The 13131-nt window shown below is 46.4% G+C and overlaps 1 protein-coding gene across 2 annotated transcripts; it reads left to right on the top strand.

The window, feature by feature from the left end:
- Positions 1 to 5787: 5787 nt before the first annotated feature.
- Positions 5788 to 12602, top strand: RpL30 (ribosomal protein L30). 2 transcript variants are annotated; one of them, XM_037224794.1, is made up of 4 exons: positions 5788 to 5825; positions 9881 to 9920; positions 10807 to 10952; positions 12413 to 12602. In XM_037224794.1, exons 2-4 carry the CDS (start codon positions 9900 to 9902, stop codon positions 12582 to 12584), a joined length of 339 nt encoding a protein of 112 aa, XP_037080689.1. In that variant the 5' UTR covers positions 5788 to 5825; positions 9881 to 9899; the 3' UTR covers positions 12585 to 12602. The 2 variants fall into 2 exon arrangements, with proteins under 2 accessions (XP_037080689.1, XP_037080691.1); XM_037224796.1 differs by lacking the exon at positions 5788 to 5825 and adding an exon at positions 5826 to 5917.
- The last annotated feature ends 529 nt before the right edge of the window (positions 12603 to 13131 follow it).

Raw genomic sequence — 13131 nt, 5'->3', positions numbered from 1 at the left:
CCCAATAATTCGACGGGAAACGGCCAATGACACAATTCCTATGTGTGCGATACGCTTTGACTTTAAACGAGAAAGATTGAGCCGAGAAGAGCATAGAGGTCGCAACGGAGTGCATTGTAACCGGCGTTGAGATGAAACACAGCCGCACTTTTCGTGATACTTTGGGCACCATGTACTAAAAGTATGCACAGGTCCGAGGTCCCACATGTCGTCGATGATAATTCTCCCGTTTCATTCCCGAGGGCAGCCCATATTGAGGTGAAAGCTATTGAAACAGAACCCCGCGCACGCTGCATGTCAGTGCACTGCTGCCTGCAAGGAATCAGAAACTAATGCTGCAACGCGGCGAGGAAATCTAGTTGCACAATTTTACATGGGTTACTGGATTCGTATGTTTTAATCTTGGGTCATCTCTTCCACCGTAACGTTCACTTCTGCTATCATCTCGCGCGTTCCATAGTGCAAAAGACATCTTACTGGCCCTTGTTGCAGCCATGCTACGCTGGATTCTCAAGAACTCATCAAATGAAGGCCCGTTCGGTGAAGGGGACGTACGGGCCTGGGATATCATCCACCTCGGCAGGCTGAAAGCGAATCCAGATGTACCGCTTTCTCTGGGACATCGCTTCACCCGATCTGCGTGGAAGGTGCTCCTGGCTTGGGTGGACCAGTTCGATGAAGAACGTGATTGGTTGTGTGGTTGTGGGGAGGACCACCTGATTGGTGCCTCCGTGCAATGTGGTGTGTGTGTGTGTGTGTGTGTGTGTGAAATGCGGTTCAGCACGCGCTGCTCTGTTGGTTATGTTATCGGTATAGGTGCATGTATCTGTTCAATGTGCAAGTAACGGTAGTTTCCCCCAGAGCATAGGCTGCCTTGAGTGGCAAGTAGTTCAGCCATCTTCTTTTGGACTTAAGAGAATTGCTACATAGTTTTAAGCTGGCCATATCAGATGCGGTACGACGACCTGCCCTAGCCGTCGGTAGGTCGTCATGGATCTGTGAATGCCATGGCAGCATGGGTGCACTTGTGTTTGGGGGCAGCGCATTGGCTAATTATGCGTAGCTGTACAGAGTTACGTTATAGTGGGTCGATGAACAGTTACTTTCTTTTGGCGCCAAACATGATGTCGTTACGTTCGGATGTGGTGTCATGTCGTTGTCCCTGACTTGTTGCGACACGTTTGACCACTGGCGGTGGACGCGTGGCTTTAGCTGTCATTTCCGTTTATTATACATATGCGTTTTATACATTATGCTTTACATATGCGTTTTATAAATTATAATTTACATATGCCTTTTATGTATTACATTTTGTACACCTATGCAATATATGATATGAACAGAATATGACATTTATATACAATAGATGTCTGTTGTGTCCAGATTGTCAACCTACGATGAAGCAGTCGTTTTCTGGTAACCACAACATTGGCACCCAGATAGACGCGATGCATTCAGACGACAGATGATTTGGCGAGCTGTTGTGGCTGCAAGCCTAAGAGCAGCTACTGTTGGGCACTGTGGGACACTGACCGCCACAAGGGCTTCTCGTTGTCGCAGGTGTCCAGACCAATGCAATCCTCGGGCTCGGCCTCATCCATGCTTGTGAAGCGGGCTCTTAGAGCACGAAACAACACCAGCACGAAAACAGCTGTTCGGTGTTGGTAATGTCTTGCTGAAATAGGGGCCCACATCGCCCTAGGGGTCTCCAATCGGTGGAAGAGACGTTCTGACTGATATTTGAGGCTACGGCGCTACCAGCGGAGAGTCGTAACCTACAGCCAGCACTTTGGCCCTTCTGTCTTCCGCCCAGGCCCTTGAGCTTTGGTCCCAAGGTCTTCGGATCCCCTCGAACACGGCTCTTGACGGCCTCGGGGCACCTTCCCATCGCGGGACCTTGTCAGGCACCTCGGGACCCTGGGCGACATGGGAACCCCGGCTTTGCCGTTGCTTCAGAAATGGGTCTTCAGACCTAGACTGCCGAGGAGCCGGATGTTTGGTTCTGGTAGTGCCCGACCGACCGATTGGCTCTTATCGACGCAGGGGCCCCCTGCAATCGATACAAAGAGCCCTCTGACTGGTATTTGTAAGCCCAACCAGCAGGGTCAGGCACCTTAATGCGACCCCCAGTCAGACCCTTGGGCATTCATAATGGGCCCTCAATCGTCGATACCAAGGGCTCTGAGCGAGCCCTTGGAGATCCTAAGGGAGGGGGGGGGGGGGCGTGCTATCCATGCCACCGCCGTCTGTGCCACGGGATATAATTGTGTGAGATTATTCAAGTGGTATGCAGGTTTTACAATTATGATACTAAAAACTGCAGGGCAAGGCAATCCTCGGGCTCGGCCTCTGATGCCGCTGTTTCCCTTTTGTCCAGTTCCCACGTACCCTATAGTGGGTTTCCCGTTGCGACGACGATGCGAGACTGTGCAGCATGGGGAAAAAGCGCAGTACCTGTCGACGTGCTGCGACATGTACCAATGCATGAACTGTAAACGATTTGATGACGTTGTGTTCATCTGTGGTTTACATGACACCGAAAATACTGCGCCGAATCACGCCTGCTTGCCGCCAGAGATGAAGGAGGACGTAGGCAACATCATTTCTACGTCGCCACCACAGATTCAGCGATAAGAAACTGTCCTTGTTTCCTTCACCGACTACGCTTTGGTGTCAGCAGCCATTGGCTGAGAAAAGGCAAAATTTGGAAGGTACTAACCTGCTGCTTCATGGCACAGGTGCGGCTCTCGTACCTTCGGTGCAGAGCTGGCGCCGAGATGCTGCTATGTTGCATAACGGGTGATTGAAATGGGCCATTCTCTACCGGCTTCGGGTCCCGAGATGCACCTGCTCGTCAGTTTGCTGGGAGAGACGAAATAGCCCTGCTTTGTTTCGGTCGCGCCATACATAAGTTGGGTGATGCAAATCAAGAACTGTTTCCTTTTTTCATGATTCATGTTAGCATTTTCTCAAGATGCAAGCAATATACACAAAAGAACACATTAGAGGCGACAGCCTTGGTTTAATCATACACCTTCCCATCCAACAAGACTATGACAAGACTATTTCTTCTCCGAGTAGGCCATAATATCAGCTGCAAGGTTTATCAATAATTGATTAGCTGGCGTCCCAGCCGAGCGCCCCGGGATGGAAAGTCAGGAGACAAAACTCTAACAAAGCTTTTTCAAGAATTAATTGCCTAAGTTGGAAATATATATGCAAACCGAAAGAGTCCACGGGCGCATCTTAAAGAAACAATTAGAAATCATGCTGACATGAAAGGTCAAGGTCAGGGCATAGGTCTGCAGACCCCCATAAATGTTTGCAGGGGCTCGGTCAATTGGAGTGTTTCATTTCCTCAAAAAGCATATGCTCTTTGGGTAAATGAGGATGCTGTGTCATGAACATGTAAATGCCACAATGGGTCAGGTCAAGGTTATTCCAAAGGTTACCGTGATAATTTGCTGTATTCATGCAATCTGATTCAAAATATTTTCACGTTCATTTTGATTGTGTTATGCAGCCTACATGTCAGCTACAATTTTTTCTGGTCAATACATAGTCAAGATGTAGGTAGGATGTCAAGATGAGGTCATATGAGGCCAAAATGACACACAGTATGCTAGTCATGCCATGCATATTTCCAGATTGCTTATCCACAGGAATCCAAAATAATTACTTATAATCTTGCATCAGGTCATCTTATTGCCTGAAGAGATCAAAACCTGTCATTTGTTACAACTTACTATGACCTTTGAAAAACATTCAAGAGCCATGTGCAGGTAAGGAAATCAATTTTGAAGCTGCTGCATAAAAGCTACTGCTCTGCTCATGTCTTGTTTGAAATGCAGATTTAATCATTTTCAGAGGTAGAAATTTCAATTTGTCTGCAAAAGAGGAAAGCAAACTTTTTTGTAACAATTAGACAATGCCTAGTGCACAGCCTGCCTGCATCTATCCATGCATAACACACTCCAGCATGATTTTCCAAATACCAGGGACAGCAATACAATGTCCTTATTCTAAACATCAATGACAATGGGACATATGTAAAAGACCTAGTCACAACATTTATTTCCTATACAGCATACACAGTTCTCACCCTTGGTGGCTTAGGGTACCAATGCATGTCCAATGTCTATTCACAGCAGCACAGTCTTGTGACAGTTCTTCTCACTGTAAGGACTGCAGACAGCCCTCTTTCCACATCTCCCTCTTGGGTACCTGTCTCTGACAATTTCACTGCAGGTCCCTGGTATATCTAAGCAAAAAAGTGGAGTGCTATAGTTGTCATCAGGTTTCAAGGGAAGAGATACCCTTTATGATACCCTTGATATAATCAGACTCATACAGCAAGTTATGAAGCTTGGACCACAAAGCATGCAATGGAACAGCTACAAAAAATGTCATATCTCATCACTTTCATGGTAATTATATATCCATCACATAATGTGCTTACATGCACTCATATACCTAACAACAATGATGTGATGATGAAAAATTGATGAGACATGGGATTCAGTCCCCAAAACAACCATAATATGTGATCAGATGAGATTGCAACCTAATCCTATGCATCAATATTCACACCATTGTGTTTGCCAGCTGTCAGTTGTACTGCTCATATCTCATGCCTCAAAATTATTTCAAACAAAAAATCAAAAAAGAGGCTAGTTATCTGAGCAGCATCTGGATTAATTGAAGACATGCATCATCTTTATGACACATAGTAACAATAATGCAGTATATTTTGCACCACCAGGTTCATATATGTCCTAAAAAATGCAGCTACAGAAACACAACGCACACGATCAAGCATAGTGCAAGACAGCAAGCAAAGCACTCAACTCCCTGCGATGATTTGAGCTTTGGGGCGCACCGACTACGTTGGTCATATGGCATTCTTAACTCCCTGCAACTAGCGGTTCAATGCCGCCTTACACTAAAATCACGGAGTAAAACCTGTGCCTTTAACATTACCACCAAGTTAACAAATGGCTTCCGCACACACAAACAGCACCGTGTACAATACACCTCTTAAGCTTTCGTGCATACCACCCAAAATCTTCGAACACACCATAATTTCAGGCACAACCCCATACACGTGGCTTGGCGCGTCGCAATCAACTTGTGAGTCGGTTATATTTCCAAACGGCGCAGCGGAACATGTTGAAACACTGCCGTAATTCGCTGCGCTACAATACCACAGTGATCGTCTGATGTTTATCACGCATAAAACCAACTTCTCGCACGGGATTCTGCATTTTTGCACTTCCTTGCCTCCAAGGCTGCCAATGCACGTACGCCTGACACGTACAACCATCTGAAAGATTTTTGGAGGGTGTATAAGCCCGGTGCGTAACCGCCCTCCGTTTTGGAAGGTGTATAAGCCTGGTGCGTAACCGCCCTCCGTTTTGCAAGGTGTATAAGCCCGGTGCGTAACCGCCCTACGTTTTGGAGGGTGTATACGCACAGCCATGGTAAAAAGGGAAACAATTTCAAGTAAAGCAATTACGGGGTATGTTACACATCTAACTGTATATGCAACCCATATCATTAGATTACTGCATGATTGTTGTACTTCGCATTGGACCCGCAATTTTTGGGGAGAAATGAACCGTTGTATCTGAGGATCAAGGTCACTTTAAATTCAGGACTAAGTTTTTAGATAAAACATAATATTAAAAAATACTAGTACTCAAAACAAAGCTTTAGAGTACTCAAAGCCAAAACAAGTACTTCCGTCCACATCATAGAGGTGTGATGGAGATTCTTGTCCTTCTCTCCGTCCGTCTTTTCCGGTGACTGCTCGGTTGGGTTGGAGGGTGAGAGCCCCTTGGGGGACGTTTTTCCGAATACCTAGACGTCATAGTGCTGTTTAACTGTGTGTTGGTTATGAATACTGGGGAAAATTTAAGTAAGTGGACAGAGGCCTGCTTATTTTTACAGGACCTGCCCGTCATGCCCGTAGCGAAGCTGAGGATGTTTAAAGTCTCGTTCGACACCATATAGGTCGCAGTCAAAATTTCCTGTGAGCTATGGCGCGCAAGAACTGAAATGAAATCCTGTCGATTGGTGCATCAATAGATGCTTTACATCAGGGTTTGCGGGTTGCCGAAACATGTCACTTAGGTAGATGTAGTGGCGTGCGGCATAGACTTCCAAGGATGGTACGGGATGCACGTCATTCCCACGTTTACTTTGCACTTTCTGCTTAGGAGTTTATGCATAAGCAGTACTCATGTGTTGTGGATGAGTGTGATTATTATAATACCTTTGGTAACAACATGATTGGTGGAACCAAGACTAGTATGGTGCTCAGCAGTCTGGATCTTTGTGGTGATTATGGATTGGAAATGGTGCTTAGTCTCAGCCACTGTTCAGGTAACCAGACAGTCAGATTAGTGTAAATTAAGCCTGTATTAAAGCTGTTTAATTGAGGTTGAAATGACACTCAAAATTTCAGTATGCATATGCTACCAATTCTAGAACTTTTCAAGGGATTATGATGGAAAGGATATTTTATGCAAAACTTCCTCAATATAGTTTTACCTGAAGTGATCACGAAAAGTCACTGCAATGTGTCATCCATGAGCATGTGAGCGTAAGGTTCAGTGCACCAATATAGTGTGGTCACTTAGTGCAGTAGATGCATTTTACAGGCTGGACCCAATAGTTGTCTTGTCAGGAACTCTACCAACCATGGCATGCTGCCATGAAGTGATTGGAAACATTATAACCATGTCTGTCTCTCAGTAAATCAGGATATGGCCAGTGCCCAGCTCTGCATGCAGTGTATTGTTGTAACTCCAAAAACATGGTATACCATGGTGTTGTACAGCAGTGACAGCATATATGCAGCTGGAAGCCAGCATCTGGGTGGCCTTAGAGTCTTCTGGATGTTAATGATCTCTGGTATGGCATGCTCAGGTAAATTGGAGCATGTGAGCATAATGAACCATTGGTTTCTGTGCTGCAGTCTGGGTGAGATTTCCATGTCTTCCAGAAGCTGTCCATCAAAGTTGCAAAGCACCACAGGCAATGCACAAGTTCCTTTGTCAAAACGTGGTGAAGAATTTGCAAAGAACATTGGTTTTCTCCTTGTTGCTGATGGTTAACAGTTGTCATCAAGGTGATAGACGCGGGGGACTGGTTGTCTTTGGAGTATGCCCATGTTTCACGCAGGCGCCTTGAAGCAGATGGGTGACCATATTTTTTGCCAGTGCACCTCTGTATGCTAATTGGTTGAGACATATGCTATGAAATCAGAAATATGCTCAAATTTAGGATGTGCTGATTTTGACATCATCCTTACCCAGCCTTTAGTGTGAGTGCACCAGTGATGCTGCTTTTTACCAGTTGACAACACACTTATCATGTGGCACAAGATAATTAAAATATGATATATGGATTATCATTGGGTGGGTGCTAAATGGCTTAAATGATGACATGCTGTAAAAACCAAATAATCATCACAAGATCCTGTACCCCATGTTTTGTGTATGATTTTGAGTCTGCATGCTTCCAAAGACTTTGGGCGTGTAGGTCTGCAGTCAGTTTCATTTGATACTCATTGTGAATGTCTCCAATGTAATTGCTTTGAATGTTACAAGACTATTTGGCATCACAGATGTAGGTCTCACACTTCATGACACTGCCTCAGTCAATGTAATCTAGTATGAGATGCATACAATATTGGTATTATCAGATCCACGAGGCAATTTTGAACACTTACCATTTTCAGTTAGGTATATGTGCTAGATAATGGCATAGAAGCATTTTACCTCACATCTATTTTATTTTGTTTTACCTTCACATCACACCCGGACTGTCCCCCTGGGCTGCAGTGCTGCATGCAGTTGCTGATGCAAAGGTAGGGGGGTTAGAAACATCAGCTGGTTGTAACATCACAAAATTACTGCTGGCCTGCTAGCAGTTCTGCCAGGGACTGACTGCACAGGACAGAACAGAATGGAGCTGAACAGAGTATAAGGGGAATCAGACATGGTCAAATGGGCCTGGATGAAATGTGATGAGACCTGGTTGGGACTGGAATGCTCTGGAAGGTCCGGTGAACCGGACGGGATGAGATGGGCCTGGGAGGTGATGGAATGAAAGCAGACGTGATGGACAGAAGCCAGACCAAACTCAGACAGTGGTTGATGGAGCATAATGAGCCTAGGGGGACCTGGCAGGATCAGAGAGACTGGTCTGAACAGGGTGAGATGTGGGAGGATTGGGCCTAGGGGGACCTGGCAGGATCAAAGAGACTGGTCCGGGCTGGACAGAATGGCATGGGAGAGGACCTGGCGGGATTTAAGAGATTGGTCCAGGCTGGACGAGGTGGCGTGGGACTGGACAATGTTGCACATAGCTGACGTGATGGATTGAATTCAAATTCATGTTCGAGAGAAAACAATTTTGAATGTCTTCACCTAAAATTCTATCAACATCATAAGCCCCTGAAGCAGCGAATATTAGCTGAATATTGTGGTGACCATATGTCCAACTCTAGGATTAGGATTTCCAGAGTATGTCCACTGAAATTTTTTGCAGTAATGCTGCCACTATGCTGGACTTGTTTGGCATGTGTATGCTTTCCATTCCAGCCTTATGCTGTGTGTCATGTGGGCATTAGATAAGCTCCCTTATGATACAAGGGTGTCTTCTTTCAACAAAGCAAATAGGTTTTTAGCTCTGCTCATGGCATATGACCATATATAGATGGTATGTGCATGGTGTGATGCAAGATATGCTGCATGTTGCACTCTGGAACTTATTCACAATGTTCTTCAGTTCAGTACAGTTTTTTGCACTTGCCAGCCTCTTCAAACTAGCAAGGACAGAAAACTAACTAGAAACTAGAAACTAGAAAGTCAGTTGGTGTGTGCCTCTTAACCAGGGATTTTACTATTTTTGTGGTGCACATGCTATGTGTGAATGTGGGTCATCAAAGGTGGCACATGGTGTAAACAAGCTGTCCTCTTTGCCACAGTTCATCCCATAATCTGACCGTGCCAAACAATCCCTTTGTGGTTGGGATGCCTTGAGTGTAGTTGACAACAGTGAAGCAAACATGGTGCATGTGTGTATGGAACATGGTACACATGTATAGAAACTGGTACATGTGTGTAGAAGTTGGTCAGGTGTGCCAAACATGATGCAGGTTAGCTGAACATGGTGCATGTGTGCCAGATCTTGTCCACATGTGGGTGCTGAATCTGGTGTACATCTGAGTGACAAATCTGGTGTGCTAAATCTGGTATGCATGTGGTTGCTGAATCTGATGCACATGTGTGTGCTGAATCTGGTGCACATGTGTGCGATGAACCTGGTGCATATGTGTGAGGAATACAGGTCAGTCTTAGCACTGCTGAAATTTGTGTTTTTTCCTGAAATTACCTTTGTGCAACATAATTAACACACATTGCAACAGACATCATGAGTAATTGCAACATTAGCTGTCATTGATCATATGGCAGCCAGAAAATATTAGGCCCTGGGTTTGGATGGCACAGGATTGGTCATAATTGTCTGGGTCAACCTGTTAACAGGTCAACACATCCATGTTAACCACTGCACATCTGGGAAACCAGAGGTACAGGGTTTGATTCCCCGCGGTGCCCGCCCTTCCTGCCAGGGTGAGGGGCGGGCGACGCCATATAGCCTCAGCAGCTGAGTGCGTCGTAAAGCCCCAATCACACAATTGCACACAATTGTCTGGATTGTTATCAAATGTCAAAAATGTGTGGTCTTGTCTGCTGTTAATGACCAGGTGGCTGGTTATAACTGCATGTGAAGATGTATTAGTGATGAGGCCCACTGAAAACTGTTACTATGGCCCACTGAACACAATTCTAACAGAATTGTTTGCTTTCAGGTGACAGTGAAGTGCAACAATGGTTCCCCCAAAGAAGCAGGTATGTTACTTTTTTAACCAATTGCAATATGTGTTGTCACCTTGTCAGGGCTCAGTGAAATTGCTATGTGATACTCACTGATGTATTGCTCAAAAACCTCCCATTGGCCCACCCTAGTATAGAACAACACCACTTCCACCAACACCTTGAATGACACAAAAATAGCCTCCAACTGTCTGTGCTGCCTTAGAGTTCAGTCACCATCACTCTAACATCAGGATTGGGATTTTGGTAATGGTGGGATGGTTCTATCATGGGGTGGGCCAACCAAAGGCTTCTGAGCAGAAGTATCAGTGAGTGTCATGTCATGTGTCATGTGAGTGTCATGTTGAGTTATGTCATGTTTATACAACATAAAAAGTTTTTTGTTGAATATATTGCAGTAGTAGGGCTGGTTTTATTTGAATTTTGCATGGCAGCATAATATATTTGCTCAATTCCATTTGTAGAATTATGATAGGGGCATTGATGGTGATAAAGCTGCTTGTCTGGGAAACTCAAGGTGCATGATTTAACTCCCAGCAGTGCCCATTCTTCCTGCCAGGGTGAGAGGCAGGCAATGTTGTATAGCCTCAGCAGATGCATGCTGTAAGGCACCAATGACACTATGAGGTATATTGTATGAGTATACTCCAGGATGATGTATCAGTTATGCATTATTTAACATTTTGCTTTTGCTGTTCCACTACTGATTTGGTAGGTACTGAATCATTAGTGTCACCTGGCAGCATCTCCTCATGTTACATTCCTATTGCATAGGCATGTGTATGGGGTTGCTGTTGTACAAGACGTATACATATATGGTGAGCTTATCACATTGGTTGCCAATGATTTCACCACTCCACAATGGGCCAGTGCATGGCGGTATGTTTCCCTCCTTCCACAGAAAAAGGCGCTGGAGTCGATTAACTCGCGACTTGCGCTGGTGATGAAGTCTGGCAAATACGTGTTTGGATACAAACAGACACTGAAGATGCTGCGCCTGGGAAAAGCTAAGCTTGTTATCATTGCCAGCAATACCCCTGCCCTTAGGTGAGGCTGAGAAGTAGACATTCAATCTCCGACAGGAGCTGAATGGCTATGGAGTAGTCTCATTTGGCCCCAAGTTGGGAAAGCCTTCTCTCAATGCAGATCATATTTTGCTCAGTTTTGGGCACTTAAATTGATATTTTTGACAGGAAGGCTTTCTCACCTCTCAACACAAGTGAAGATGTCATGATTTTCGTGTCTGATTCCATGCTGCTGCTGTGTAAATATAAGAGGAAAAGTAATTGATGCATGAATGATGCATTGCTGTACATTTGCTGAGCAGCAGTTGCATTTTGTTGCATTGCATACTTGTCACTTCCAACCTTTTCACCATATTTTTCATGAATAAGATTAATGCACATGGAACAAAAAGATCAATGGGTGTGCTGAGCAGCAAAGTTAAATTGAGAATAGGCATGTTGGCGAAGCTGGCTTTGGTTTCATGGAACTAGGGACTCCTTGAATGGTCTCTTTTTTGGCTTAATGTTCATAAAATTTTATGACTGCCTCGGAGTGCCGACAGTGTGATGGTTAATTTGTTTGCCTTAACCACTGCTGCTCTGGGGAACAAGAGGTATGGGGCCCGATCCCCTGCCGTGCCCGCCCTTCCTGCCAGGGTAAGAGGCAGGCAGTGCTAGATAGCTTCAGCAGCTGAGGGCGTTGTTTGGCCCCAATGAAAATGAGATTCTGGGCTCAGCATTGGCTTTTTGTCATTTCATTGGCTGGAGCTTGCGTAATCATTCGGACAGCTGTATACAGCTGTGGATCTTTTTGTGTTGTGGCTCTGGTTTTGACATAATGCAGGTTTTGCTGCAGTTTTGATTGTATTTCGTGGAGAATCGTGGCTGTCCTGTGAGCCCAATAAACCACAATCTTCGAGGCTGCCGGTCATGCGTTGTAGAAAGCCTAAACCAGTTAGCCATTCTTAGGACCTGTTAGCAAGTGAAGACGGATGGAGACAACTGAGGCGTAATGTGCGTGCTAGCACACGACGGGGGACGATCGGCCCACAAAAATATGTCCGTAATGCTAGCACTACAGGCATGAAAATGGTTTCGATGCGGGAAAATAACGTGCACCTCATTGGGGTCTTGCGTACCGTTTCCTCAGTTTGCACCCAACGCCGACAATATTATCAGGTGGGAGGCCGCTGGCTTCGGGTTCGGTCTCGCGTCTTCAAAGGAGGCCGCCGACTGCGACTTCGTTTTTGCAGTTTCAAACCTCAAAGCCACGGGCTTCGGCTTGGGGGGGGGGGGGGGGCATGTGAAGGCTCGGCCATGACTGGGCTTGATGGGCTCGTCGGCTTCAGCTCCAGCTTCGAAGTCAGACGCCTGTCTTCGCCCCATGCCTGATTAGCAGTGGATGCACTTTGGTTCATGCACACCGCTCGCGAATTCGGTCTGCTTCGTCCCCTTGGAAAGATTGATGGCATTGCTTGTTTTCACCCAGCCGTGCGTTGGCAGGAAATCCGAGATCGAGTACTACGCCATGTTGGCGAAGACGGGCGTGCATCACTACAACGGCAACAACATCGAGCTGGGCACAGCCTGCGGCAAATACTTCCGTGTCTGCGGTATGACGATTACCGACGCCGGTGATTCCGACATCATTCACTCCATGCCTGAGGGACAGTAAATACACGGTTGTCACCAGGCGGCGTTTGTGTGGGCGGCAGAGATGAGCGTCCGGTGGGTGGTTGCCGCACCAGGCAGGCCTCTGTCGGAGCTCGAAATAGTTCTCGGCTGGCCTCTGTCGTGGTCTGAAACAGCTCTCGGCAGGCCTCTGTCGGGGTCTGAAGCAGCTCCCGGCAGGCTTCCGTCGGGGTCTGAAGTAGCTTTCGGCAGACTTCCGTCGGGGTCTGAAGTAGCTCTGGGCGGGCCTCTGTCGGGTTCTGAAGTAGCTCTGGGCGGGCCTCTGTCGGGGTCTGAAGTAGCTCTCGGCGGGCCTCTGTCGGGGTCTGAGGCAGTTCCCGGTGGGTCTCTGTCAGGATCCGAAGTAGCTCTCGGCAGGCCTCTGTCGTAGTCTGAATCAATTTCCAGTGGGTCTCTGTCGGGATCTGACGTAGCTCTCGGCGGACCTCTGTAGTGGCGGCGAGCGAGGTCATGGAGATCTTGAAACCGTTCCGTTCCTCACGACGTTTGTCCGCGTGTTCCTGGTGAAGCTGGGGGCGCGTCCCCTGTAG

This window comes from Pollicipes pollicipes, unplaced genomic scaffold (genome assembly GCF_011947565.3).
Source record: "Pollicipes pollicipes isolate AB1234 unplaced genomic scaffold, Ppol_2.1 Scaffold_4881;HRSCAF=5763_pilon_pilon_pilon, whole genome shotgun sequence".
Lineage (NCBI taxonomy): Eukaryota > Metazoa > Arthropoda > Thecostraca > Pollicipedomorpha > Pollicipedidae > Pollicipes > Pollicipes pollicipes.
Note: the sequence above shows the minus strand (reverse complement) of the source record. Positions and strands in the feature narration are given on the sequence as shown.

What these genes read in the sequence shown, in the direction of transcription:
- RpL30 (XM_037224794.1), top strand. Translation starts at nt 9,900, where the DNA reads ATGGTTCCCCCAAAGAAGCAG. An exon ending in TGGTTCCCCCAAAGAAGCAG is followed by an intron (nt 9,921 to 10,806) that starts GTATGTTACTTT and finishes CTCCTTCCACAG; the next exon opens with AAAAAGGCGCTGGAGTCGAT. An exon ending in AGCAATACCCCTGCCCTTAG is followed by an intron (nt 10,953 to 12,412) that starts GTGAGGCTGAGA and finishes GTGCGTTGGCAG; the next exon opens with GAAATCCGAGATCGAGTACT.